Source organism: Prionailurus viverrinus, chromosome A3 (assembly GCF_022837055.1).
Source record: "Prionailurus viverrinus isolate Anna chromosome A3, UM_Priviv_1.0, whole genome shotgun sequence".
NCBI lineage: Eukaryota > Metazoa > Chordata > Mammalia > Carnivora > Felidae > Prionailurus > Prionailurus viverrinus.
Window position 1 is genome coordinate 119,022,565 of NC_062563.1, and position 27,427 is coordinate 119,049,991.

The window sequence follows — 27,427 nt, forward strand, 5'->3', positions numbered from 1 at the left end:
TATGAAAGTAGCCATCTAGTATTTAATCCATTCAATTAGCAAGCATTTATTGAGCAACTGTTATGTAGTGGTTCCTGTGCAAGAGATACAGAGATGAGTAAGACTGTGTCCCTGTCCTTATGGAGCTTTCAGACAAGTTATTTTTTAAAGAGGTATTCAAAGGCACTAAGCAGAAAAACCAAATATATTGTTTGCTTTGTAAATGTTTTCCTCTTGAACAGATTCAAAAAAATTTTTTAACGTTTTATTTTTTACATTTATCATGCCACGAATTCATAGGGAATGGGCTCCAGCAGCTCATGCTTCTTTCCATTGGTTCAAAGTGTACTTCTCTGGGTGGGGCAGGCTGGCACTTCAGCTGAATCCAAATACCTTTTTCTTTGGCTTCCTTCTTTTCCTGATCATTTTCCTTCGCACGTTTCAGGAAGCTCTCTGAAGAATTAATATGTACAATCCCCTTTCACAAGAACCAATGGCAGCAGCATACTGGACAACACTGTAGACTTTTCCAGTTTTGCCATGCTAAAATTTGTGGGGCGTTCCTTTTTGAATAGTGCCTATTCCCTTGAGGTCCACAATATCACCTTTCTTATAGATTTGCATGTTATGTGGCCAAAGAACAACTCCATGCTTTCTAAAAGGCCTAGAGAACATATGGCAGGTACCATTCCTCTTTCCCTTTGTGTTGGTCATTTTGAAAATTACTGGAAGATGGCAGTTCTGCTATGTTCAAATTATAGACCTATATAGGTCTATAATCTATAGGTATAGAATACTGAAATTGATACTTAATGGCAAAATAAAATATTTTTACTTTTAGAACGTTTAAATTGGAGAATAAGCACCAGATGGTCAAGGTTAGGGTACTCTTAATAAAGCAGGTCATTTTGTGGATACCTGAGATTTTCCTGGCCTAGAACTGTCACAGGCTATTTGAGTTAGAGTAGTGGTTCTCAAACTTAAATGCATGGGAATCCACTGGAGGACTTATTAAAACAGATTTCTGGGTCCCACCCCCAGAACAGTTTCTGATTGAGGTCTTGAGTGTTGTATTTCTAACAATTTCCCAGGTAATGCTGATGCTTCTGGTCCACTGGCCACACTTGAGAACCACTGAATCAGAATGCAGATTAGGCAGGGATAAAATTCCTTAAAGGAAATGCACTATTAATAGGAAGAATGTGCAAGCAGGGCAAACCTTACCATGGCTACTATGTATGGAATGTGCACCTGACCCAAATCCATGGCCTTTGATGAAATCACCAAGGATACTTTAAGTTTAAAGTACAATACAGGGGCACCTGGGTGGCTCAGCTGGTTAAGAGTCCTACTCTTGATCTCAGTTCAGGTCTTAATCTCTGGGTTGGGAGTTCAAGCCTCGCACTGGGCTCCGTGCTGTGCATGAAACCTACTTTAAAAAATATATAAATTTTAAAAATAAAGTACAATACAAACAGCCTGGCTCTGTACCTGGTTACTAGGTATGTATACACAGGAGGCTTTAGTAAACATCCCTCTTTACTGAGACAGGTTTGGACAGGTGGCTTTAAACCTCTGTGTTGAATAAAAGTGAACCTATGTGCAATTATATAATTTTCTTATTTGAAATTATGATAGGGTTACAACAAAATTAAAATTAAAAACTCTTTATCCAAGTCACCATCAAAAGCAAGATTCTTACTCATTAATCTTATGTTTTGCTCAATTTCTTCAACAAACTGGTATCCTAAAATGTTAGCTACCCCACGTGAGACACATTTCATACCCAACATTGATTGGTTGCCAAGGAGACTTCCACTGCCACTCTGGGCAAGCTCATGTTTTCTCTCTCCCTTTCTGCTAAAAGGAGGGGAACTCATGGTGTAGGATCAAGGGCAAGATGCAGGGAGAGTAAAGTATAGATCCAGCCTAATAGAGATTTGAAGTCAATTTTAAGTTCTGTTTCATCCATCAGCAGCAAAAGTACGTAAGTTCAAACAATAAAACTGGAAGCTTTAGGCTTGAAGGGGTATCAGCATCCAAGGACAGTCCATATCCTTCCTTGCATAAATCCAAGGAAAAGGCCAAGGGGAATTGGCATCTACCTGCCAGGTCCAAGAGTCTCCTAACCCTGGCTTCATCTGAGTCAAATTTCCCTATTAGAGAAACTCTGCTACTCTGAACAAAATTGTCCTTTATGGTAGCCCCCAATCAGAGGTAAGAATAGTTCCTTCACAGAGTTCCAAACGTTTGAACTTCTAGAAACTATTTGTTGTTTCTCTTCCAGTATTGTGCCATTGATTCTTGCATAAAATTCTGGAATGCTGGCTCTTCACGGCTTTCCTCCGTAACTGCAAGGAAAAAAAAGGTCAATTCTTTTTAGCTTTCCCATTATATAGGTGGTTAGAGCTGCTGTCACCAGTCCATCAGAAATAGTACTCTGTTTCTAATAAACTAAGTGTTCACTAATCCCAGTAAGGAAATACCTCCCAGGAGCATGCTCTATTTATCATGTTGCCCAAATGCACAGTTTCTCTCATCTGTAAATGAGAATACCTCATTCATAAAGTAATTAGAATGAGGTCCCATTCCTAGGTATTTTTAACCAAGAGAAATATATATAGCAGCTTTATTAATAACTAAAATCTGGAAATAACCCAAAAGTCAATTAGCTAATGAATGAACAAATTGTGGTATGGCCACATAATAGAACATTATTCAGCAATAAAAGAACGTATTTCTGATACATGGATGGATCCCAAAAGCATTACACTGACTGAAAAAAGTCAAATGCAGCAAGCTATTAAATACTATGATTCCAATTATACAACACTCTGGAAAAAGCAAAATTATAGGAACAGAAATCAGATTACTGATTGCCAAAAACTAAGTGTTCAGAAAGAGGACTGAATAAGGAATAAGGAACAAACAAGCATAAGGAACTTTTGGGGGTGATGGAAGTGTTCTGTATCTTGATTATGATGCCTGTTACAAGTGCACATATATTTGTTAGAACTCATCAAACCAGACACGTAAAAAGGTTGGACTTTATGGTTTGTAAATTACACCTCAATAAATCTGAGTCAGTGAGGTACACTGGATGGTAAAGAGAGGTTTGCGCTTGGTCACTGATTTGACCTCAAAGAGTTGTTTCAAGAAATCGATTCTGTTCACGGTCCCTAAATCTATGCCAGGTGGAGAGCCCTTTTGGGTTTCCAGGGCCATTCTATCCTCTGGTACAGTCCCTTCTAACTGGTTTCAGTCTGCCGAGGCATCTCCTTATGTACTCTTTGTTTCCCCCTCCCCCGCCCCCCCCCCCCGGTAGTCTTTTATTTTTTTAAGTTTATTTTAAGAGAAAGGGGAGAGTACACACATATGCACATGAGTGGGGGAGGGGCAGAAAGGGAGAGAGAGAATCTCAAGCAGGCCCCATGCTGTCAAGATAGAGCCTGAAGTAGGGCTCGATCTCGCAAACTGTGAGATCGTGACCTAAGCCAAAATCATGAAGAGTCAGACCCTTAACTGACTGAGCCACCCAGGTGCCCCTTCCTCTCATGTATTCTTAAAACAATAATTGCAACCAAACAAAAATCCTGGATTCCTCAGAGTTACGACCTAAAGATGAGAAGACCTGAGATTAATAAATAAAAAAGCCTGTAATGAGTTCAATATTAACTACTCAGTAGAAAGGCCAGGAACTCTCAATATACTGAACTCTTGCCTGCTGCTGTATCCAGTGCCTCTCTTCTCTCCCCTGTCACTGGCTGCATACATAAGGTGTCTCTCAATAACAAAAAGCTCCTGAACAAACGATGTGAGGATAAGCAGCTGTTCTCTTTTCATGGGCCACCTCTCACCTCTGTGGTCAATATCATCAGTATCACTGTCTGCTTCCTCATCCTCTTCATCCAAAGTTCCCCGAGTCAGGATCAAGTCAGAAGGGTCGAGTGCAGGAGATAAGCTGTCTACAGAGAAAACACCTATGAGTACCATGTAATGAACCTATGCCTCCTCAAAAAGGTGATTTTCAATCCATGAGTAAGTAGGATTATAAACTGGCAGGATGAAAGTAGTCACAATAAATATAAATGCAGAATCTTACCTCTTCTAAATGTATTGTTAATACCACTTAACATTTCTACAGTGGTTTAGTTCACACAATGTTTCATGAATCTAAAAGGTGCTGTTTTTAAGCTTAAGAAAATTCCTGGTAGTAACATCATTCCCTTTTTACTAGCTTCCAGCTTAGAAGAGGCTATAGTTTTTCCTACAAAGACTAAAGACATTTAAGCAGATGCCATGTGCTGGCGAGTCAGGGTAAAAGTGTACAGCACTAAGGAAGTTTCCTGGTGGAAATTTAAGTTCAGAGGGTCTGAAGAGATCAGAGGGTGAAATGACACAGTAAAGGAGCCAGGATATGATTCAAGAAAAAGAGGGAGGGAGGAAAACGGAAAATCGAATCTATTTTTAGAGCCAAATGCCCTACTCAGGGAAACTGAATAAGGACTAAGTGCCAATCATCAGGGAAACGTCTAATCAAGTAATTCCTGTGAGGGGATTCAGCCTGAGAGAGTTGGGCTCTATGAGAACCTAAAACCATGCTAAGTATCATAGAGCTATGGGAGGACATGACCACTCTCTTCAGGAGCTTGGTCTCAGAGAAATCAGCTGGGGAATAAAGGTGGCCATCAGCAGCAACATCAAGGGACACAAATTTCAACAGGCCTGTGGCCCTGAAAAAGGATGACAACGTGGCATGCTAACAGTCAATGCTTCATTCTGTGTCCAACTATACTTGGGATTTTCCAAATAACTTCTTGAAAGTCCCCAACCTTTAACAGGTTATCAGAATATGGCAGCAGATTTAATTCACATTTGTTGATTCACATATTCATGAGTGATTCCAAAGGAGCACAGCACACAAATTTACGTTGCTAAGGTGTGCAACAAGGATGGCCAGGCAAGTTCACTTAAATGGTAAACCTAGGCAGTTTCCTGGTAAACCCAGCATTTCCTCCTCCAAGTGGCTTTGTTCTCTACTAAAGATACAGCAATAGCTTTCATCAACAGAACTTCAATCTTTTAAAGGCCAGTCCAGTCCATACCACTCAAAAGTGTGGTTGGGTGGGGGTGCATATATTCTAAATATGAGCACCAACCTAGAAACCTCTAAGAATCAATGACAACATTAATTCAAAAAATAAAAAATTCAATAAAGTAGCAGCATAAAAAGACTAACATATGGAAATTAGAAGACTTCATATACACAAACATAACCAGTTAGAAGATATGGTTCAGAAAATCCCATTTTCAACACTAACAAAGAAGATAAAATTCTTAGAAAATTTTAACAAGAACTATGCAAAAACCACATGAGGAAAACACTCCTGAAAAATCAAGTTACATTTGACAAATATAAACACACTCCTTGCTCTTGGACAGGAAGACTCAACGTGACAGTTGTCAGTTTGCCCTATATTAAAGAACATAATGCAATGTCAATAAAAACACCAAAGAGCTGTTTTAGCAAGCGAAATAAGTTGACGCTAAAGTTCATACAGAAAAACAAACAGACAGGAAGAGCCAGGGAAACACTACAAAAGAAAAATATGAAAAGGGACTAGCCCCGTCAGACATTAAAACATTTTATACAGGCTCTACGTAATTATAACAGTGTGGTAAAGACACAGACAATCCAGAAGAATAAAACAGAAGTCCAGAAACATACCCAAGTACACATGGAACTTTAGTATACGATACAGGTGGCATCTCAGATTGCTGAGGCAAAGGTAGTCTTTTTAAGAAACAGTGTGGGGGCGCCTGGGTGGCTCAGTTGGTAAAGCGTCCGACTTTGGCTCAGGTCATGATCTAGCGGTCCGTGGGTTCGTGCCCCGCGTCGGGCTCTGTGCTGACAGCTCAGAGCCTGGAGCCTGTTTCAGATTCTGTGTCTCCCTTTTTCTCTGACCCTCCCCTGTTCATGCTCTCTCTCTGTCTCAAAAATAAATAAATGTTGGGGCGCCTGGGTGGCGCAGTCGGTTAAGCGTCCGACTTCAGCCAGGTCACGATCTCACGGTCCGTGAGTTCGAGCCCCGCGTCAGGCTCTGGGCTGATGGCTCGGAGCCTGGAGCCTGTTTCTGATTCTGTGTCTCCCTCTCTCTCTGCCCCTCCCCCATTCATGCTCTGTCTCTCTCTGTCCCAAAAATAAATAAATGTTGAAAAAAAAAAAATTTAATAAATAAATAAATAAATAAATGTTAAAAAAGAATTTTTTTTTTTAAAAAGAAACTGTGGTACAATTGTTTATGAAAAAGGTAATACAGAGCTATACTTCACACTATATCCAGGAATAAATTAAATGGATCAGGGATCTAAATGTAGACACTGAGGGGCACCTGAGTGGGTAAGTCGATTAAGCGTCCGACTTCGGCTCAGGTCGTGATCTCACAACTCGGGAGTTCAAGCCCTGCGTTGGGCTCTGTGTTGACAGCTCAGAGCCTGGAGCCTGCTCTGGATTCTGTGTCTCCATCTCTCTCTGCCCTTTCCCTGCTCACTCGCTCTCTCTCTCTCTCAAAAATAAACATTAAAAAAATTTTTGTAAACATAGACAGTGAAACCATACAAGAACTACAATAAAACATAAGTAAATTCCTCTTTAACACAGTATGGGTAAGGGATTCACAATTACGACACAAAATCCAGATGCAGTAAAAGAGAAAGCAAGTAAATTTGACTATATCAAAACAAAATAAAAACTTTCGCCTGGCAAAATAACACCATGAACAAAGTCAAAAAACAACTGATAACTGGGCGCCTGGGTGGCTCAGTCTGTTGAGCGACCCACTTCGGCTCAGGTCATGATCTTGCGGTTTGTGAGTTCGAGCCCCGTGTCGGGCTCTATGCTGACAGCTTAGAGCCTGGAGTCTGCTTCGGATTTTGTATCTCCTCTCTCTGCCCCTTCCCCGCTCATGCTCTGTCTCTCTCTGTCTCAGAAATAAACATTTAAAAAAAACCTGACAACTAGGAAGAAAATACTTCCAACTTGCATCACAGAAAAATGGATATTACCCCTATTACATTAATGGGTATTAAAACTAGTGAGTAAACATGTGAAAATTAAAAGGCTATTCATATGGTCTCAAAGCATCACCCAACAAAATACTTATCATAAAGGGAAAAATAACTTTATAATGAAAAAAATCTGGCAGACACCAATTTAAGCAAGTAATCAAAATTAACATCACTAGTAATGGGACAAATCTACACTGTGTGCCTCCAGATGTTCTGCGTGGAAAAAACTCAACTTCACTTGTGTAAAGTTCTGCCACCTGAATTGAATACTGAGGGAACATCAGACAAACCCAAACTGAGCATCATTCTATAAAACATCTGTCCCATACATTTCAGAATTGTCACTGCCACAAAATACAAAAAATGGCTACAGAACTATTCCAAATTAAAGGAGAACAAGAGACTGGATAACTAAATGCAATGCAGATCCAGGATTTTCTCCTGCTACACAGGGCAAACAGCTACCTCTAAATGAGGACTACACGTTAGACAACAGTATCAGTGTTAATTTCCTAATTTTTAGTTAACTATAATGGAGTTCTATAAAATAATACTATTGCTAGGAAATATATGTTAAAGTATTCAAGAACAATATTCAAGAGTAAATCCGTAACTTATTCTTAAATGAGTCCAAAAAAAGGGAATATATATATAATGTATAAACATTTTGTTTACAAATACACTTATATGCTTATATGAAATATAACTGCATACCTATTGAGAAAGAAAGAATAAAGTAAATGTGGTAGAACATAAACATTTTTGGAATCTGGTTGAATGGCATATAGCAATTCCTATGCTAACCACACAATTTTTCTGTTAATCTGAAATCAGGCCAAAATAAACAGAAAAGGAAAAAAAAAAGAGGGGGGTAGAGGGTGAAAAGTATTTAAGAAAATAGAGAAGATATCAAGTATCTTGCCAAAGCAAAGCAAAAACTACCTTAAGAGGAAGAATTCAAAGTCGTATAGTTATATATACAACTTTCAGGAGTTTATCTTTCCAAACCATTTTATATATATATACACACAAAGTAAATGTGACAGATCAATTGATCTATCTAAAACACCACATTATGTTCATCCTTTTCTCTTTATCTCTCTTAAATGTGAGTATCTTCCTGCTCAGTGGAAATAAGCATATTCTGCTTTTAGTTCCTAACACCAAGAGACCCCCCATTACCAGTGGCAGTCCCTGTGTCCAAGGCTACGGAGCCCATATCTTGCCGAAGGCGTTCCAGTTGTTCTTTCTGTTGCTGGCTCTGTGCACTGGCCTGTACATACAGAGAAAAATATCCTCATATTAAAAAAGGAGCCCCCGAGTTAGATGCCAGACTTCTAACAGGAGACAATTAAGTATACAAATACTAACGGCTATTTAGACATTGAGGCAGGTAAGAGATGGCTGATATGGGGACAGAAACACTAAATACCATGGGCCCAGATTAGCACAAATTCAGACTGAAGGGCTCTGCAGACTGATTTAGAGGTTTCAGAAATAGGACACAAAAACACATCAAAAGAACCCTCAAGAAGACACAGCAGTGATAAGGGGCCCTGTGCAGCCAAAGGGGGCAGGCCAAGCAATTATTTGGAATCAACACTGTGAACCACCTCTTTTGTCTTAAAATTCTATAACCAGCCTTTAAATGAGCCTTGGAGAAGTGAAGTAGGGCATAAGAAGTGCTTAGCAAATGTAACAGAAAAATCAGATTTTTAAAAATTCAAATAAAGAGAAGGAAAATAATTAAGGGGCACTTCTGCATCCAGACAGCACACATACACATTTACTAATTTAAAATAACAAATACCTAAAACATACCCTGATGACCAAAACAAAAGCATTTATGGCAGAATTATTAGTACATGGTTTGAAGTTATTTTTTTTAGTGGCCCAAAATATACACTAACCCTCCTCTCTTACCAGTGATTTCTTCAGACGTTCATATTCAGGACGATATTCCCTGGAAAGAGAAAACACTTTAATTCTTTTGCTTATTAATCTGTCCTATCTGCCCTCTATCTTCCTAGGTCTCTGACAATAACAGAAGATCTGACCTCACTGAACATTAGATGTAACAAGTCTCAGTCACTTAGATTCTAACCCTTTGGAATTAAAGTCAAGGTGCTTGTCTCCACCCTGTAACCAGCAAAGATACAAAAGACTGACTGCAGGGCTGGAAAGATGAACTCTGGCATCCATGACTCAGGAGCTCATCTTTTTTTTTTAAGGTTTTTTTGTTTTTGTTTTTTTTTTTTCAGTAATCGCTACATCTGACATGGGGCTTAAACTCACAAGCCCGAGATCAAGAGTCAGATGCCTACAGACTGAGCCAGCCTTGTGCCCCAAGCTCATGCCTCATTTGGGTAAACATTTGAAATGAATAAAAGAAGGAAGGCCTATTGGGCTCAGGTAGCCCAATATATAATTATGTGGCTAATCTGGGCAACAACAGGATACAGAAAAGACTTCATCCTGAGGCTTTGATAACACACAAAAAGACCCCTTGTCTGATGAATCAAAATCAAAATAATGTATATAAGAACCACCATGTGGTTGTTAGAATCTTGCTAAGTATGAAGCCAAGAGGAACATACTAGTAAGCAGCCAATGATCATGCCAGGAGCCCAAGGAAAGGTGCTCTGATGACACTTTCCTTTAGGTAGACAGAATTCCAGTATTTACCACAATAGTAGTAACAACCATTTATCATGAAGTATGCTTGCTACGTGTCAGCAAGTGTGCTAGGTGCTTCAGATGTATTTTCACAAATAATCCTCAAAACAACCTTAACAGTAAGTGCTATTATCCCTGATCTACAAATGATGAAAACTTGCTAAGGCTACTCATTTATTAAGTGGGGGAAACAGAAATCCAACCCATGCCTGTATGACTCCAAAGTCTATGTTCGTAATTCTTTTTTTAAGTAAGCTCTACGCCCAGAGGGGGGCTTGAACTCATGACCCTGAGATCAAGAGTCACATGCTCTGAGCCAGCCAGGTGCCCCTCCAAAGTCTACGTTCTTAATCCAGGGTCAGCCAATGTGGCAAATAGGCCAAATCAAGCCCCCTGCGTATTTTTGTAAATAAAGCTTTATTGGAACACAACCATACCCATTTGTTAACAAACTGTCTGTGGACACCTTTGCCCTACAGTGACAGCTGAGCAGTTGCAACAAAGATTGTATGGCCCACAAAGCCTAAAATATTTACTATCTGGCTTTTTACAAAAAGGTCTGATGACTCTTGCTCTTCATCTTTCAATATAGCGAAGGTCTTATACTCCTATTTTTAAAAAAGTTAATGGGACTTGTTATCCCTAAGTGTACACATACAAATCCAGTACACGTAACACGTGGTAAATAGAATACTTACACTATGAAAACCAAAATGCTTTGCCCGGTAAAACTGCTGTTGTATCAGATTGTGTGTTGCTAAGAATGTCATCTACAGGATTTTCCTTTATCCTCACCTTTCATACTCTTCTGCAGCACTGGTGACTTGCATGAAGAGTTCATCTAAGCCTGTACCCAGAACAGCAGACACACCCACCACCTGCCAAAAGCATCATTAATGCCACTGAGGAAATAAGTGTATATTTAAAAAAACATTTTTTATGTTTATTTTATTTTTGAGAGACAGAGACAGACAGACAGACAGACAGACATCACAAGTGTGGGAGGGGCAGAGAGAGAGAGGGAGACACAGGATCCGAAGCAGGCTCCAGGCTCTGACCTGTCAGCACAGAGCCTGACGCAGAGCTCGAACTCACAGACTGCGAGATCATGATCTGAGCTGAAGTCAGCACTCAACCAACGGAGCCACCCAGGCACCCCACAAGTGTACATTTTTAAATGGTATACATTACTTTGTTCGAACGTCATAAAATCTTCACAAAAGGTTAGATACTTCAAGATATCTCTTACAAAGAGTAAAGCTAAAACAAAGCAAAACAGCATGCATGCTCAAAAACCATGGAAATAAGTCTATGAAAAAGAGAGGACTGGAAAAGAAAGAGAATTAGCAGGAACAGCAGGAAGTCTTCTCCACTATTCCCTGTCAATTTCAACCACTGTCTGTTCTCTACAAAAATTAGTATCTCATGTTAATTATCTGATGTTAATTATGTCTTTGCTTGGACAATTACCATACTGCTTGCCACACCTACCCTCTTTTGCTTATATAAATCTTAACCTTCCTTCAAAGCACACCTCTAATGCTATATCCTCCAAAATCCCTCATTTCAAGAGTGATGTGTCCCTCACCAGCATCAGGCCCAACCTCTAATCTTTTGTAACGTCCTTACCACAATATATCATGTTTCAATTATGTGTGTAGCCTTCTCTTCAAACTAGACCATAAACTCTGAAGGCAGGGTCTTTACCTTACTTATCTTTTTTCCTCTTTTTTTAAAAGTAATCTCTATAATCAACATGGGGCTGAAACTCATGATCCCAAAATTAAGATCATATGCTCTACCAATTGAACCAGCCAGGCTTATTTATCTTTCAAACCACCAGTTTTCAATAAGTAATGCTTTCAATGCTTTTTTATGAAGATAATGAACTTTTCTAAGATATGTTCAAAGCCAGCCCTATGGGTTAAGAGGTTGTCTGAAGGGACTGTCAGTATAAGCAGAAGAGAAAGTTTACCCTAAGTGAGCTGTAGAACTCATCTAACACCAGGCTCATTGAACGAGTGAGGTTACTGACGTATGTAGTCTCTTGATTCAGGGCATCTTGGAAAGCCTCAAAATCTTGCATCCATTCCACTGCAAAGCTGTGATCGATGATGTCAGTCTGTACCAGAAAGAAGTCAACTATCAGCAACCAGAGATGAGTTCAGACATCAAACAATGCTAAAAAAATTTTAATTAAGTGATAATAACAAAGAACAATTATTCATATAGTTCCTTTCTGTTTCCCCCATTTCCTTCTCCACTACAACAAATCACAAAGAGCCAAGACTGTTGTAAATAATTAAATGAAGATAGGTGTTCTCTTGATGGACGCAGACCCTCCACTATCCACAGCCAAGTGACCATGGCCACAGTGGATGCCAGCACATTCTAAGCTCTGAAGTGATACGGTCTTTTGAATACTAGTCATCAACCCTAAAACAGGGAAGTTTAGTATCTGTTTTAATTGCTACTTCCACCCCCACGTGCACAGTCACAATTCTGAGGGATAACACACACTATGCTTGAGGGGCTACTCTATCTGGCTTAAAACTACTTTGATGAGAGTCAGTGATACATATTCATATATTCATATAATCTGACTGAATCTTCTTCCTAGAAGTGCTCATGACTTTGTTTCCGCTAAGTCTGAATCTGTTCTCCAGCATGTGAAAATCCTTCTCACCTACCCAAACCTTCCATTAACACAAGGTTCTGATGAAAAAGAAATACTGAATCACAAAAGGAAGGATCCACTTACTTTATTCATAACCAAAATGAAAGGCAGCTTGGTTTTGTACAAGATGCTGAAAATCAAACATCAAGACATTAGTAAAAGCACTTAAGTTCTTGCTTGCCTTGTGTCACTCTGTTGGAATGGAGTAAAGAGAAGGGGGATGGGTTCAGACTCTACATACAGGTATCCACTCTTGCAGAGCACTCACATTCTCCTCTCCCAAGAGGAAAAACCATCACCACCATCAAGCAAACACCACACACGCTTTCTTGGAGTAATAATGCTTTAATACTGATTTTGGTTTTTGTGTATGTTTTTTGCCTGGATGTTTGTTTTTACCAAATAATTGTCTTTTAAACAATAAATATGCAAACAAAAAGTACTGTCATCCGATCTCTATTTCGATTAGGATTTCTTGTGTCTAACTAGAAGGGACATCCCTAGTCACATTAGGAGGCATGAATACTGGCAGTGGCTTCTGTATACCCCCAAAATCAAACTCTCTCAGATTTAATAATGGTTGGCCTTGCTCCTATGTCTAATGCATTCACATACCCGAGTGAGGCATGTCCTTCTGCCTCTAATGACACCATTCCTGGAGCAAACTTGTACTTTTTGGAATTATAGATGAATCTCTTTGTTCATGACCCCTCATATTATAATTTAACTCTACCTGTCATAACACAGAAAAGGAGCACTTACACCAGGGAACTCTATTCTATTTAGACTTCTTTCATTCAATTGGGAGCAACTACCAGAAACTCCACCTATTTCTGTAACAAGCAAGGGAGGAAGATAAGTTGCCCATAGAGAATGCCAACCCATGTGCCTCTTTTCCCTTCTAACCCCTCCCCAACTCATAACCACTAAACTGAGGGGCAAATTTGGATGAGCACAAATCCAGGTTGGTAAGCACTCAGGACTCAAATACAAAAAAAAAAAAAAAAAAAAAAAAGAGAGAGAGAAGGCTTCATACCTTGCTGTAATACCATGCCCACCAATAATCAATTACCTGCAGGCATAGAGCATATTGGACATGAAGGTTACTGGGTTGGTACTTCTTGATGTGTCCATGACATAAATGACAACTGTTGGAAATGAAGATGCCTAAAGCCACAAAATAACCACAGCCTTAGTCAAAGGGCTCATAACCTATCCCCAAACTCCCCCCAACCTTCCTTAGCAAGGGAAAGTCATTTGAAGCAGGGTGTACAGAGCTTCCATAACTCCCTCCCACATTAAGGTCCCAGGCAATAAAGAGATGCTTAACCAGTCTAGTTCTCTAGTTACTCTAAGTAACAAGTCCTAGAATACTCACCAGGGCCTCAGTGATGATTGTCCCAGAAGCTGACCACGTGAACACCTCAATCTGTCCAGGTGTGTCAATCAAGACATATCTGTGCCAAGAAAGACCATTAAAGGGGGGCACCTGGGTGGCTCAGTCAGTTAGGCATCCAACTCTGGATTTTGGCTCAGGTCATAATCTCACCATTGATGAGATCAAGCCCTGTGTCAGGGCCTGCTCTCACAGTGCAGGGTCTGCTTGGGAGTCTCTCCCACTCTCTCTACACCTACCCCTGCTCGCTCTCTCTCTCTCTTAATAAATAAACATTTGAAGTAAATAAATAAGTTAAAAAAAAAAAAACCATTAAAGAAGTATTACACTTGTGCAATGCTGAAAGAGATTCCATCACACAAAACACTGAACATCTGATCATCCAAGATTGGAATAACCTCTTCACACTATCAAGTGTAACTTCCTCCCATTGCCCTTAAAATGCATACTACATTCCCCCAGGCTTTGCTCAATGTCCAGTATTCACGCTACCAGGCAGCAGGAGCAGCGGTCCTCAAATTGGCGGCAAATGATCACAAAGGAAACTGTGTTAGTTTTAGAAACACACTGCATTAAAAGAAGAGAGAAGCAGGGGCACCTGGGTGGCTCAGTTGGATAAGCATCTGACTCCTGATTTCGGCTCAGGTCATGATTTCACAGGCTCATGATTTTGAGCCCCGTGTCAGGCTCCACACCGACAGCTCGGAGCCTGCTTGGGATTCTCCCTCTTCCTCTGCTACTGCACCGCTCTCTCTCTCATGCGTATGCTCTCTCTCAAACTAAATAAATTAACTTTTTAAAAAAATGAGAGATAAGCAAAACTGGAAGGAAAATATCCTGGGAAACCATCTGGTTTCTTGGGGTAGCCGTGGGGTAAAGGTGGAGGGGAAGGAGAAATAGAGGGATAGGGAAGTGACAGCTAAAGAATACAGTGTTTCTTCTTGAGGTGATAGAAATATTCTAAAATTGACTGTAGTTATGGTTGCATAATTCTGTAAAAGCCACTGAAAGAACACTTTACATGGTATATGAATTACATATCTAAATAAAGCTATTTTTAAAAATGAGCAAAGAATTTTCAATAGACATTTCTCCAAATATACACCAATGGCTAAAATGTATATAAAATGATGTTCAACATCACTAATCATTGAGGAAATACAAACCAAATGTGATACCACAATCACATGCCACTTCACGCCCACTGACATGGCTATAACAAAAACAAGGACAGCAACAAGAATTGGCAAGGACGTGGACAAGGAACCCTCACACAGTGCTGGTGAGAACGTAAAATGGTGCAGCCACCAGGAGCTGGGGGTGGGAAGGGGGAACAACAGGAACTGCTAATGAGTATGGAATTTCTTTTGAGGATGAAGAAAAAGGTCTGGAATTAGATAGTGGTGATCAATGCATAACATTACGAATACACTGAAAACCACCACATTGTATACTTTAAAATTAGAGTGCACTTTGTGTATTTGTATCTCAATAAAGCCATTATTTTTTACCTCTAGTACGATCCCATTTCTGTAAAAACACCTTATCCATCCATCCTTCTATGTATATACGCATGGAAACATGTGGAATGATAGTCAATGATAGCAATGACAACATATATAATATTATGTAATAATGTTTTATATGTATCATACACTATAAATACTAAAAAATAATATGTAATAATTAATAATAATGATAGTTACTTCTAGTGGGAATCAGGGTGATAGTTTCATCTTTTAAATTTTTTTTTAACGTTTATTCATTTTTGAGACAGAGAGAGACAGAACATGAGCAGGGGAGAGGCAGAGAGAGAGGGAGACACAGAATCCAGAGCAGGCTCCAGGCTCTGAGCTGTCAGCACAGAGCCTGACGCGGGGCTTGAACTCATGGACCGCGAGATCCTGACCTGAGCTGAAGTCGGACGCCCAACCAACTGAGCCACCCAGGCGCCCTGATAGTTTCATCTTTTAAATATTACATGTGGTTTGAATTCTCTACAATGAGCAGATAGTCTTTTTTTAACAAAAATAATGAATCATCTTTTTTTTAAAAAGTGAACCTAGCATGATCTAATGACAGTTAAATGGAGATAATAACAGTGTTATTTTATTTTACATTTTGATACTATTTAAATTTAAAGAAATAATTATTCTCTCTGAATCACGTAAATTATATTCATTTAAAACAAGGGTTAGGGGCACCTGGGTGGCGCAGTCGGTTAAGCGTCCGACTTCAGCCAGGTCACGATCTCGCGGTCCGTGAGTTTGAGCCCCGCGTCAGGCTCTGGGCTGATGGCTTAGAGCCTGGAGCCAGTTTCCGATTCTGTGTCTCCCTCTCTCTCTGCCCCTCCCCCGTTCATGCTCTGTCTCTCTCTGTCCCAAAAATAAATAAAAAACGTTGAAAAAACAAAAAATTTAAAACAAGGGTTAAAAAGGTGTTTCAGAGACTTTCATGCCAGCAAGTGTGGTCTCCCAAGAGAAGGCAGGCAGATGACTGAATTTGGACAAAGTCTCAATGCCTCCTAGGAAGTGGTGGGCTTATATGACAGTGATCGGTGGCAGGATACTATTAAATTTAGCTCTACACTATATAGCATCTTAATGATTTTTAGCCCACTTTTTTTCTTCACTTCTAATGGTTTTATCCCAACCTACACTCTTTCAGAGCCTGATGGTACCCTGAAATTCTAGAGATGTGTCAATTACAGAGTAATAAATAGGTGTTAAACTGAAATCACTTACTTAGACATGTTCTGGGCCTTCTCAATAAATTTCATGACCTAAAAGAGAAAGATGCCAATTATAACAGATAATCACAAATCCCTCTGCAGGGAGGCCTGCCTTTTAGGCACTATCAACTATTCAATCTCTGTGTTCTCGATTAGGACACCAACTAATGAACTCAATGAACTGAAGAAACACAGCCACATCAGCAGCAAGAAAGGTCCTGAGAAGCTGAAGATGATCTGTCACTGTCAGGTCATATCTCTTGGTGCTTTGGTAAAATATTAATAGCCTGTCTCATGGAGTGACATCAGGGTAAAAAATTAGTAACTACATGAGGCACCTGGGTAGCTCAGTCAGTTAAGCGTCCGACTTTGGTTCATGTCATGATCTTGTGGTTCGTGAGTTCAAGCCCTGCGTCAGGCTCTGTGCTGACAGCTCAGAGCCTGGAGCCTGCGTCGGATTCTGTGTCTCCTCCTCTCTCTGCCCCTCCCATGCTCATGCTCTGTCGCTCAATAACAAATAAACGTTAAAAAAATTTTTTTGTTAATTAGTAACTACAAAACACTTTTATAGAAATAGAGAAAAAGCTAACCAATGACAATTATGTCACATGTAAAAAGCCCCATTATCTTTCCATTCCACGCCCACTAGCCCATCTCACTCCCCAACCCTCCACTCCATCCTCAAGGTAACGTCCAAGACATGATCAAGAAAAGAACCTACGTCTCTTGGATTTTTGTTTTACTGGCTATGAAGCATCTCACATCACTGATCATTGTCATTACCCACTTCTCTGTCTACCAAAACACTTACTTATTTTCTGTATGCATACGCAGGCTTATTGCTCTTCTTTCCCAGTGTGAGCAAGCTACAGCATTTAGAAGTCACAGGTTTTTACACAGCCATGTCATAAAAGTAGAAACAGACATACCTGATCAAATCTGGTAGCAAAGAGATTGAGTGAAGTCACTATACCACCATTGGGCCCAAGTCCATACCTGGACACTAAGTTGAGGATTTAAATTACTTACAGATCAATTTAGATGATGAAGTTCATACTTAGGGTATCATTCACACAAACAGCATTATAACTAATTGTTCCATGAATGGACACTGGCAGCTAATCCTTGACTAGTACATACCACACAACCCTAACATCACAAGGAAATATTCATTATCAACATCTTCCTCATCCATTTGTCATTTTAGGGATGGCTAGGCAAAATGAAGTAATTAAAGTGACCAAAATGTGGGGCACCTGGATGGCTCGGTCAGTTAAGCGGCCAACTTCGGCTCAGGTCATAATCTCACAGTTCTTGAGTCCAAGCCCTGCATCGGGCTCTCTGCTGTCAGTGCAGAACCTGCTTCAAATCCTCTGTCTCCCTCTCTGCCCCTCCCCTGCTTGTATTCTCTCTCCCTCAAAAATAAACAAACTTTAAAAATAAATAAATAGGGGCGCCTGGGTGGCGCAGTCGGTTAAGCGTCCGACTTCAGCCAGGTCACGATCTCGCGGTCCGGGAGTTCGAGCCCCGCGTCAGGCTCTGGGCTGATGGCTCAGAGCCTGGAGCCTATTTCCGATTCTGTGTCTCCCTCTCTCTCTGCCCCTCCCCCGTTCATGCTCTGTCTCTCTCTGTCCCCAAAATAAATAAACGTTGAAAAAAAAATTTTTTTATTTTTAAATAAAAATAAATAAATAAATAAATAAAGGTGCCTGGGTGGCTCAGTCAGTTAAGCATCCAACTTCGGCTTGGGTCATGATCTCATGGTTCATGGGTTCAAGCTCCACATCGGGCTCTCTGCAGTCAGCACAGAGCCTGCTTCACACCCTCTGTCTTCTTCTCTCTCGGCCCCTTCCCTGCACGCTCTCTTTCTCTCAAAAATAAATAAACATTTTAAATAAATAAATACATAAATACATAAATAAAGTGACCAAAATGTAATAGATGAATCAGGCAGTGACAGCCTAATGGCATTAGCCATTAAGACCATCTATATCACACTGCTTGCTCTGATCTTTACTGATCAAGCAACCTGATTATAATTAGTTAACCCACTTAGACCTGCCTACACTCAAAGTACACATTTCACACAGCAATGTACTATGAGTTGATCCTACTACTAAACCTACTCATTTCTGAGTTTCCCAGTCAGAGGAGGTAGTGGCCTCCAAGGCAATACTACTTTGTGGAACCCAGGCACAGCACCAGCTAGCCTCTCTCACTCTGTGCTCCCTCCTTACCACAGCCTATAATTCTAGGAAAATGGTAAGAAAACTGAAATCACAAGCTGAAATAGTATTTCTAATCACCTACAATACCTTTCCTCACATTCATCTTTCCATCCTCTTAGTTCAATTACTTTGAAACGGGAGTCTGGGTGGCTCAGTTAAGTGTCTGACTCTTGATTTCAACTCAGGTCATTATCTCACAATTCATGGGTTCAAGCCCTACATTGAGCTCCGAGCTTGCTAGGAATTCTCGGTTTCTCCCTCTCTCTCACCCTTCCCCTGCTTGCACGTGCGTATGGGCACTCTCTCTCAAAATAAATAAATAAACTTAAAAAAAAATCCTTTAAAAAATTACTTTAAAGCAATTAAATGCTTTTGCTAGTACTGTTTTACAAAGATACAAAAACACTCTCTCAAAGCCACAAAATATGGACAATAACTATCCAGTTATGAGTCAGCACAGGAGGCAGATGCAGAAAAGGATACTGTTTCATGACTTCTTTATACTTGACGGTGTCACGAATATCTGGGGGGGGGGAGGAAGGGGGGAAAGAATTCACTGGAATTTAACACATAAGAAACAATAAGTTTGAGACCCTCCACCTATCATAGCGTCAGCCAATAGGCCTCTCAGGTCACCTCTGCTTCCTCTGCGGAGAAGAAATAAGTTTCTCTCTTGGTATTTCAGTTAGTTTTCAAATCTGTTTTCTAAATTTTCAAGCTAAGGTCAATGAACTGTGATAGGGAAAAAAGCAAGATCGAGAAGAGAACAAAAAGGGAGAAGGCACCCTGCAAGTACCTTCTCTACCAGCAAGAAGCTAAAAGCAGCTTTTCAGGCTTCTCTTGCCTGCGTTCTCTTCTACTAACCTCCGGCTCCACACTGCTTTCCTTCCTTACAAAGGATAACTGGCAAGGCACCCATGAGAAAGACTAGGAGCTTGGAAGTTAAGGTAGACATGGTCTGAAATAAGGAGAAAAGTTCTGTACAACTTAAATACCTTATCAGTAACCATATGCATAGAAAGAGAGGTAAAAAAAAAATATCAAATTGTTGAGTTACTATATTGTACACCTGAAACTAATGTAACGTTATATTTGAACCATACTGGAATTAAAAGTAGAAAGAAAGCAAGAAAGCAAGAAAGAAAGAAAGCCAAATCAAGAAAAAGTTTTCTTACTCCCTACTAGTAACAGGGTAATACAGACATGATTTTTCAAAGGGAAAATTAATGCATCCAGTAATATCTAACTAAATCTAACTATCAGCCTGTAGATCCCACCAACTATTAGAATTCCATCTTTTTCTAAATTTAAGTATAATTGACATAGAGTATCTTAGTTTCAGGTTTATATCATAATGATTAGATATTTTTACATATTTCAAAATGATCTCCACAGTAAGTGCAGTTACCATCTGTCACCAAAGTTATTACATTAGGCTGTACGTTATATCCCTGTAATTTATTGTGTAACTGGACATTTGTACCTCTTAATCCCCTTCACCTACTTCACCCACCTCCTAAATCCTCCTGTCTCTGGTAACCAACAGTTTGTTTCCTGTATCGGAGTCTGTTGCTGCTTTGTTTTGTTTGTTCCTTTGTTTTGTTTTTTAGATTCTACATATAAGTGAAATCATAATGTATTTGTCTTTCTGTCTTGATTTATCTCCCTTAACATAACACCCTCTAGATCCATCCATGTTGTCACGAATGGTAAGATTTCATTCTATTTTATGGTTGAGTCATTTTCCACGGTGCATACATATATATACACACATATACTGTATCTTGTTGAACCATTCATCTATCAACCGAAGTCCATCCTTTAAGTGAGAAGATGTCAATTTTTTCCCAAACCCTTCCCAAAATGATCTCTGCTTAATACAAGGTTTTCCTTTATTAGTTTAACTAGGGTACGAGCAGCTTAACAAGATTAAGAGACACGGAGGGAGAAAATTAGCACAGTGACAGCCTAGAAATCAGGAGACCCGCAGGTCCCATCAAGAATTATGACACTGAATCATATCCACTCTTAATTTTTTTCATAGCCACAGATTCCTCTGAAAGCCTGATGATAACTGGAAACCCCTCTCCAAAGCAATGCGTATATATATACACATATATATATGTACACACACACACACATTTTCCCATGTAACGTTGGGAGTGGAAGCAAGGTTCCTATAGATCAGTACATGAACTACCACACAAGAACCCTTAAACTCTCAACTTTTGATAAAAGAAACTAAATAAAACAGGTTTATGTACCAGAGCCTGCTGAAGTGACCTGGAAGTGAGAGGACTGACTTTCTGTCATTTCGCTATCCCAAGTAACAATAGCCTGACACCCTAGGATCAGAAAGAGGGGAGAGATAACAGTGTGAAGGAAGCAAATTTAGTTAGGGAACAAATAAAAGAATGTGCATAAGGGAGAAGACTTGTTTAGAGATTCTAGCAAATTCACAGAAAATGAAAATTGGCAGTTTTGAAAAATGAAAAACGAAAGCATTGAAGTCTGGCAAGCTGGAAGTCTTCCATTTTCTGAGGTACTTCACCCAGTTCTGGTACACTTCACCCAGTTCTGGTACAGTTTACTCACCAATATTGGCAGGAAAGGGTACTTCATGTACAGCTGGGTCCAGATTAATCACATAAGGTGGAGACCCCTGGCTATGCAGATGTCCTGTAAGCCTCTGCAGAGGTGATGGGAAGAGGGATGTAGTGAGACAAAGAGGGAATGATAGGGGCCGAGAGAGAACTTCCATTCCTTTGTGGATGATCATACCTGAAGACTTCTGCACTTACCCTTCTCAGTACTTGAAATATTCGCCCCCAATATCCACCTCCAACATTCAACTCAGATGAAACGCTACCTTTTATCACCCACCTAACAGCCTCCCCCTACTCTCGATCACTTATCTACTTGATTTGTGTGTTTTTTTTCTAGCACTCCCACTAAAACATTAGCTCCAAAAAGCGGGAACCTAGTAAACTCAATTTCGCTGCGTCCGCGGTGGTTGAAACACGACAGCTGTGCAAGAAATAATTCTTTAACAATCTACACCAAAAGTTCGTGTGTTGGCACTGTATTAATTAATTGCCAGTTACTCCTAAGACTGTCTTCGAGGAGCTGACAACTTTGTCGGTAAGACAATTCCAGAACGCGGTAAGTTGTACCAAGCACGAACTGAGGGTGTGCAGATGAGAGCCCTAGCCCTAATTAAACCAGACTAGAGTCGAAAAGGCTAGCCTAAGAAGGAACCGGAGTTGCTGGCAAGTTCTCGAAAGCCGCACGCGGGTCCCCTCCAACTCCCTGAGACCTTCCTCCCGTTCTCCCTGGCCTTTCGCCTGCCACTGTCAACCTCTCGCGCGCACCTATTACGCCCGCGCCCTGTACGTCACCTGTACAAAGGTGGTTTTCCCAGATCCCGCCATTCCCAACACCAACAGACACACTGGGGGCCGAAGACCCCCAGAAGCCTGCGACTCAGCTTCACCTACGGGCTCCGCCATCTTTCCCCTGGCTCCGCCCACTCTGCCGTAGTGACGCTGCGCGCTTAGAGAGGCTTCTGTGACGCGAGGGGCAGAGATAGAGGCTAGAACCCAACCAGTGCGAAAGGGGAAGGCGATGGGTTGGGGCGGGCGCAAGCGACTTCTTCCCTCCCGGCCAGGCTGCGCGCCAAGTTGGGACAGGAGGGGGGAAATGATGGGCTCGGAGGACGGCAGGAGGTGGCCAGAAAGAGAGGCACTCACCGTTGTAGGGAAGGGCCTGGGAAGAGCAGAGTTCCTGTCCCCAAAGCGAGCCGAAATGAGGTCCCCGGAGCGGGGCCCCCAGAGTTCGAAAATGAAGACAGTGCGTTTCTCTTTGGACCCCCAAGGAGCGAGGAAGGGAGCCGAAAGGGAACCGGCAGCTAGGGCTTATTCGGCAACCGGCAAGGTTCAGCCGATCCAGGTTGGACCGGCCGGGGCTGGGGTGAGGTACGACCCCCAGAGTTGCTGGACAGCGCCGAGACCCAAGGAGCACAAAATAGAGAAATTGCAAAAACCTTCCGCAAGGGGACGCCATTTCCGCGTGGCGCAGGACCCTAGCACTACTAGCGCTGCCGCCTCGGCAGTCAACCTCTGTGAATCACACGGGGACCTTGGAGATGAACTCTTGGATTCCCAGAGCAAGTAGGTACTGAAGGGGCGCTGCCCTCGACGGAAGTGTCCATGAAAAAGGAAAGGTGGTAGAAAAGCCGGGAAATTTATTGTTACTCCCGACCACCCCAACTGTGCCTGTGGCCCCCCTCGTAGCCGCTATAGTGTTCAGGAACTCCCAAGGTTGGGTTTCACACCCACGCTCTGCCACTTGCTGGCGGTGTAAATCGTCGCCACGTCATTTAAAGTCTCTGAACCGGTTTTCTCCTCTTTAAAATGGAGGTGATACCTGACAGGGTTGTAGTGACTGTGTACTTAAATTGTAAACGACACTCATTTACCTTTACCATAAACTGTATCCCTCGTGCCGTGCATAGTGTCAGGAACATAATAGGTAAGCAAAAATATTTTCTTGTATGAATTAAAGTACAATTGTGCATTTTGTATTTACTAAATTTTCATTAAGAATTGATAGGAGAGGGGCGCCTGGGTGGCTCAGTCGGTTAAGGGTCCGACTTCGGCTCAGGGCATGATCTCATGGTTCATGAGTTCAAGCCCCGCGTCCGGCTCTGTGCTGCTAGCTCAGAGCCTGGAGCCTGCCCAAGATTCTGTGTCTCCCTCTCTCTCTGTTCCTTCCCCGCTCGCACTGTCTCTCTCTCAAAAATAAATTAAAATTAAAAACAAAAAGAATTGATACGAGAATGCCTCACTTGTTCTTCCTCCAGGTTTGCCAAGGACTCTGGGAGTTCCACTGCACCGTCTGTTAGTTTAATAAATATAATTTTCAAGCCACAGATGCTAACAAAGTCAGAGACGACCTTTAAAGAAAAGACCATGACGGAGCTGAGGAAGGTGAACAGCCAAATAAAACAAACTCGAATGCAGCAAGAATCAGTAATGCAGGAAACCGAGCAGCTATACAATGAAAAGTTACTTGTCCAGACTGAAAACCAATTCTTTCTGGAATACCTAGACAAGGAAATTGAGGAGTACAGAAGGAAGCCTGAAGAGCTATGGGAACATTATTTACAAAAAAGTGAAGAGATTGAACAAAGGAGACAAGAATCAGCCTCCAGATATGCAAAACAAACCTCAGTGTTTAAAAGGGAGCTCTTGCAGAAGGAAAACCTCCAATCCAATTTAAAGCAGCAGTTGCAGGCACTGAGGGATGTTTCCCTAGTAAAGGAGAAACAGGAGAGAGAAATACAGATGTTACAGGAGAAGAAAAAGGAAGCCCAAGCTGAGATCGACGCAAAGAAATTGGAAGTCCAGCTCCAGATGGTCCAGGAAAAAGCATTACTGGAAAAACAACTGAGTGAGCCAGACCCGAGGCAGTTGGGAAAAAGAAAAAGAGAAGAGCTTGAAAGGAAGGCCCAGGCCTTGGAGGCAGGAGCAAAGCAGTATACTTTTGAGTTCTACCATGACATGAGGAGAGAGAACGAGCAGTTAAAGAAGGAATTACAGCAGCAAACTCAGCATTGCCAGGAGTTGGAGGCTATTAGGAGTTGGCTCAAAAATCAAAAGCGGCAGCTCCAGCAGGAACAGTGGTATATGGACTGCTTAGTCCGGGGGAGGAACCGACTACAGGGAAGGCATAACCCGTGCCCAGGACAGGGTGCTCCAAAGACCACAATAACACCTCTCCTAATCACCAAATCAAGTATTAATCCAAAGCAATTCCCAAAACAACACTGATTATATAAGGACTGGAGTAAGAATTCTCACATGCTATATAGACCTGGTTAGGAAGGCTTTGGGATCTGACTGCTATGGTAAAATATCCATCATGATGTGTTAGTGTGAAAGATTAGGTGTGAAAGAAAGATTTTTCTTCCAATAGTACTGCTAGGTATTTGTGTGACTGGCATCCCTTAATTAGATTTTCCTTTAATTAATCTTGTTGATGAACAGGATGTTCCTCAAATCTCCAGATAACCTGATACCACTCCCTAAACACCTGTACTTCAAACTAGCTCAAGGAAACCACCTTGAGGAAATGAAAGGAAAAGGGTTGTGTGTGACTTCATCTAACTAAATTAGATTTCTTTATATAAAAAACACCTTTTAAGAATAGCATTTCAGATTGACTTTATATAGTGCCTTCTGCTCTTTAAACAACCAATTATCCTCATGCCTCTTGACCAGCTCCACACAAAGGCAAAGTGTTTTTTAAGCTTTTTCAAGTTCACAAGCAGTGGCCAAGCACTTCCCCCAGTTTTGTCAAGAGTGAAAAAGTAAACTGCAAGTCGGAGAAGAGCTAGGAAGAAAAAAAAGCACTGGGCAGAACGACCTTTTGTCTGATGCTCTGCCCCTCAACTGGGTAAATTGAGAAGGGAAGAGCAGAAAGGGGATGTATATTCGGTCAACTACTTTTGACAGTCTTTTCTGTGAAGAAACATTTCTGGCATTAATGAGGTGGCTGAATGCCTCTGCTTGTTTTAGGAAAAGATATCAAGAAAAGTGTTAAAATATTTGGAAGACTTTTTTAAAGAGTCTTATGATATCTATTTCCCTAACATTCTAAATTCTAAGATAACAAGATCACTTAATTAAGTTAACTATAATAGGTACTTCAGTTTTAGGTCACTTATTACATTTTCTTATTGTGTGTGCACTTGATAGTACATGAAATGCCTTTTGTAATTAATATGTGCCTTGTATTTATGTCTATTTAGAACTGGAAACAAGATTTTTAATTAGTATAGACCTTTAGTTTTTGAAATTTTTTTGCACTAAAAAATATAAAATAAACATTTTTTACACTTCTGACATATTGATGATTAGACTATTTGAATGCTAAATCCTAGTACAGGGATATAACCCCATGTTTTAACATCACTCCTCTATGGAAAAATATAATCCAACCTTATGTTTTCTAGAAATTGTCAGTGATAAGAAACTACAAAATAATTTTCATGAATTTTGTTTTATTCCTATGTAAAATGAACTTAAAATTGGCTTAAAATTTTTTTTCTCCCTCAATGCCTTTTACCTCTAGCTTTAACAGTTTTGTTAAATGTGTATTGTTATTAAAAATAAAATGTATATTAATATATCTGTTGATTTTTTTATTTTTCCAATGTAATGTATTTTCTACTCCATCACTCCTCTTATTATTCTTACAAATGTGCACATAACAAAACCACAATTTCAACGCAGAAGAGTAATATTTTAGATAGTATGCAGGTTCCTTAACTTGAATACTTCAGTTCTTGAGCTGAAAATACAGAAAGACTCAACTTGAAAAACATGGTAACCAAGACAAATTTGAAGCCCTATTCTCTGTGGATGCAAAAAACCACAGAAAAATATATACTAAGGCTGAAAAGGGGTTGGGAAAGTAGGAGTGATCTAGAATCTTACTCTGCTGTTAATTTCCCTCCTGCCTTTACTGTTCCGATGATCAAATTGGAAAGTGGGTAACTTCCATCTCCTATGTTTATTTTTAATTCCTATCATCCCAGATAACGGATCTGGTGTATTGCTTTATGGCTGTCCCTTTCAGAGTGAGGCCTCTCTTAAGGGCTTGAAGACTTTTGAGGGTGAATCATCTGATAAAGGTATTTTGAAATCCATACCTGCAAGTGAGCATAGCTTGGCCAGGTACCATGTCAGTCTACTTTTTGTCTGCTATGAAGAAAATTAAAACAGGGTGATATTACAGAAAGTGCACTTAGATGGAAAAGACCCCCAAGGGGAAATTTAGGTTAAGACCTAAATGATTCAGTGAAGTCTACTGGACAAAAACCAGGGAAGAAGCCATTTCAGGCAACGGAACAGTGAGTGCAAAGGCCCTAAAATGGGAATGAGCTTAGCAGGCTCCAGGAAGAGAAAGGTCAATGTGGCTCAGGTGTAGCTGGGGAATGATCAGAGAATTTAGGTGGAGGGGAGGGAGAGGAAGCTAAACGGGTTAGCAGTGGGAGTGGCAGGCCCTGTGGGACAAGGAAAGGGAGTGGCTTGAATTCTAAGAGCACTGGGAAATTATCAGGCTTTTAGCCCTTGAATGAGGTCTGATGGACAATTTTAAAAACTCACTACAGCTGTTCTGGGAAGTGTAGCCAAGCCAGTAAAAATCAGCAGGAAACAATTAGGAAGCTATTGTCCTCTAGGCAAGAGGTGATGATGGTTTGAACTGGCGTGGTTGAAATAGAAAGTGAACAGGAGACAGGGGTAAGAGCAGACTACAGGGGAGAGGAAAATGAAAGGTTAAGAATGAAGCACAAATGGGGCACCTGGGTGGCTCAGTCGGTTAAGCATCTGACTCCTGATTTCGGCTCAGGTCATGAACTCACAGTCTGGTATCTGTGCTGGAGCCTGGTTGGAATTCTCTCTCTCCCTCTCTCTCTGCCCCTCCCCCACACACTTGTGCTTCCTCTCTTAAATAAATAAACATTTTTAAAAAGAATGAAGCACAAGTAAAATTTCTAAAGTGATCCCTTTTAAAAAGGAGAGGAGCAATAATTTGTGAGAGCTGATTTTTCAAATGAAGTCTTTCAAAAGAAATACATAAAATGAAGTATTTCAGACACACGATAT

The 27,427-nt window shown here is 40.7% G+C and overlaps 2 protein-coding genes across 6 annotated transcripts; one reads left to right on the plus strand and one right to left on the minus strand.

Annotated features, from left to right (window-relative positions):
* Positions 1-21: 21 nt before the first annotated feature.
* Positions 22-22,294, minus strand: GPN1 (GPN-loop GTPase 1). Of its 4 annotated transcripts, none has more exons than XM_047851918.1 (14): positions 22,154-22,294; positions 21,351-21,444; positions 19,239-19,278; positions 17,457-17,523; positions 16,541-16,578; positions 13,779-13,857; positions 13,473-13,567; positions 12,485-12,530; positions 11,699-11,845; positions 10,519-10,601; positions 8,971-9,010; positions 8,230-8,320; positions 3,837-3,944; positions 22-2,330 (listed from the first exon to the last, which is right to left on the minus strand). In XM_047851918.1, the coding sequence occupies exons 1-14, from the start codon at positions 22,262-22,264 to the stop codon at positions 2,245-2,247; spliced, it is 1,125 nt and encodes a 374-aa protein (XP_047707874.1). In that variant the 5' UTR covers positions 22,265-22,294; the 3' UTR covers positions 22-2,244. The 4 variants fall into 4 exon arrangements, with proteins under 4 accessions (XP_047707874.1, XP_047707875.1, XP_047707876.1 ...); XM_047851919.1 differs by having other exon boundaries at positions 22,253-22,289; XM_047851920.1 differs by lacking the exon at positions 22,154-22,294 and adding an exon at positions 21,557-22,098.
* On the plus strand, positions 22,274-25,863 carry CCDC121 (coiled-coil domain containing 121). 2 transcript variants are annotated; one of them, XM_047851912.1, is made up of 2 exons: positions 22,274-22,924; positions 23,617-25,863. In XM_047851912.1, exons 1-2 carry the CDS (start codon positions 22,380-22,382, stop codon positions 24,584-24,586), a joined length of 1,515 nt encoding a protein of 504 aa, XP_047707868.1. In that variant the 5' UTR covers positions 22,274-22,379; the 3' UTR covers positions 24,587-25,863. The 2 variants fall into 2 exon arrangements, with proteins under 2 accessions (XP_047707868.1, XP_047707869.1); XM_047851913.1 differs by having other exon boundaries at positions 22,773-22,928.
* The last annotated feature ends 1,564 nt before the right edge of the window (positions 25,864-27,427 follow it).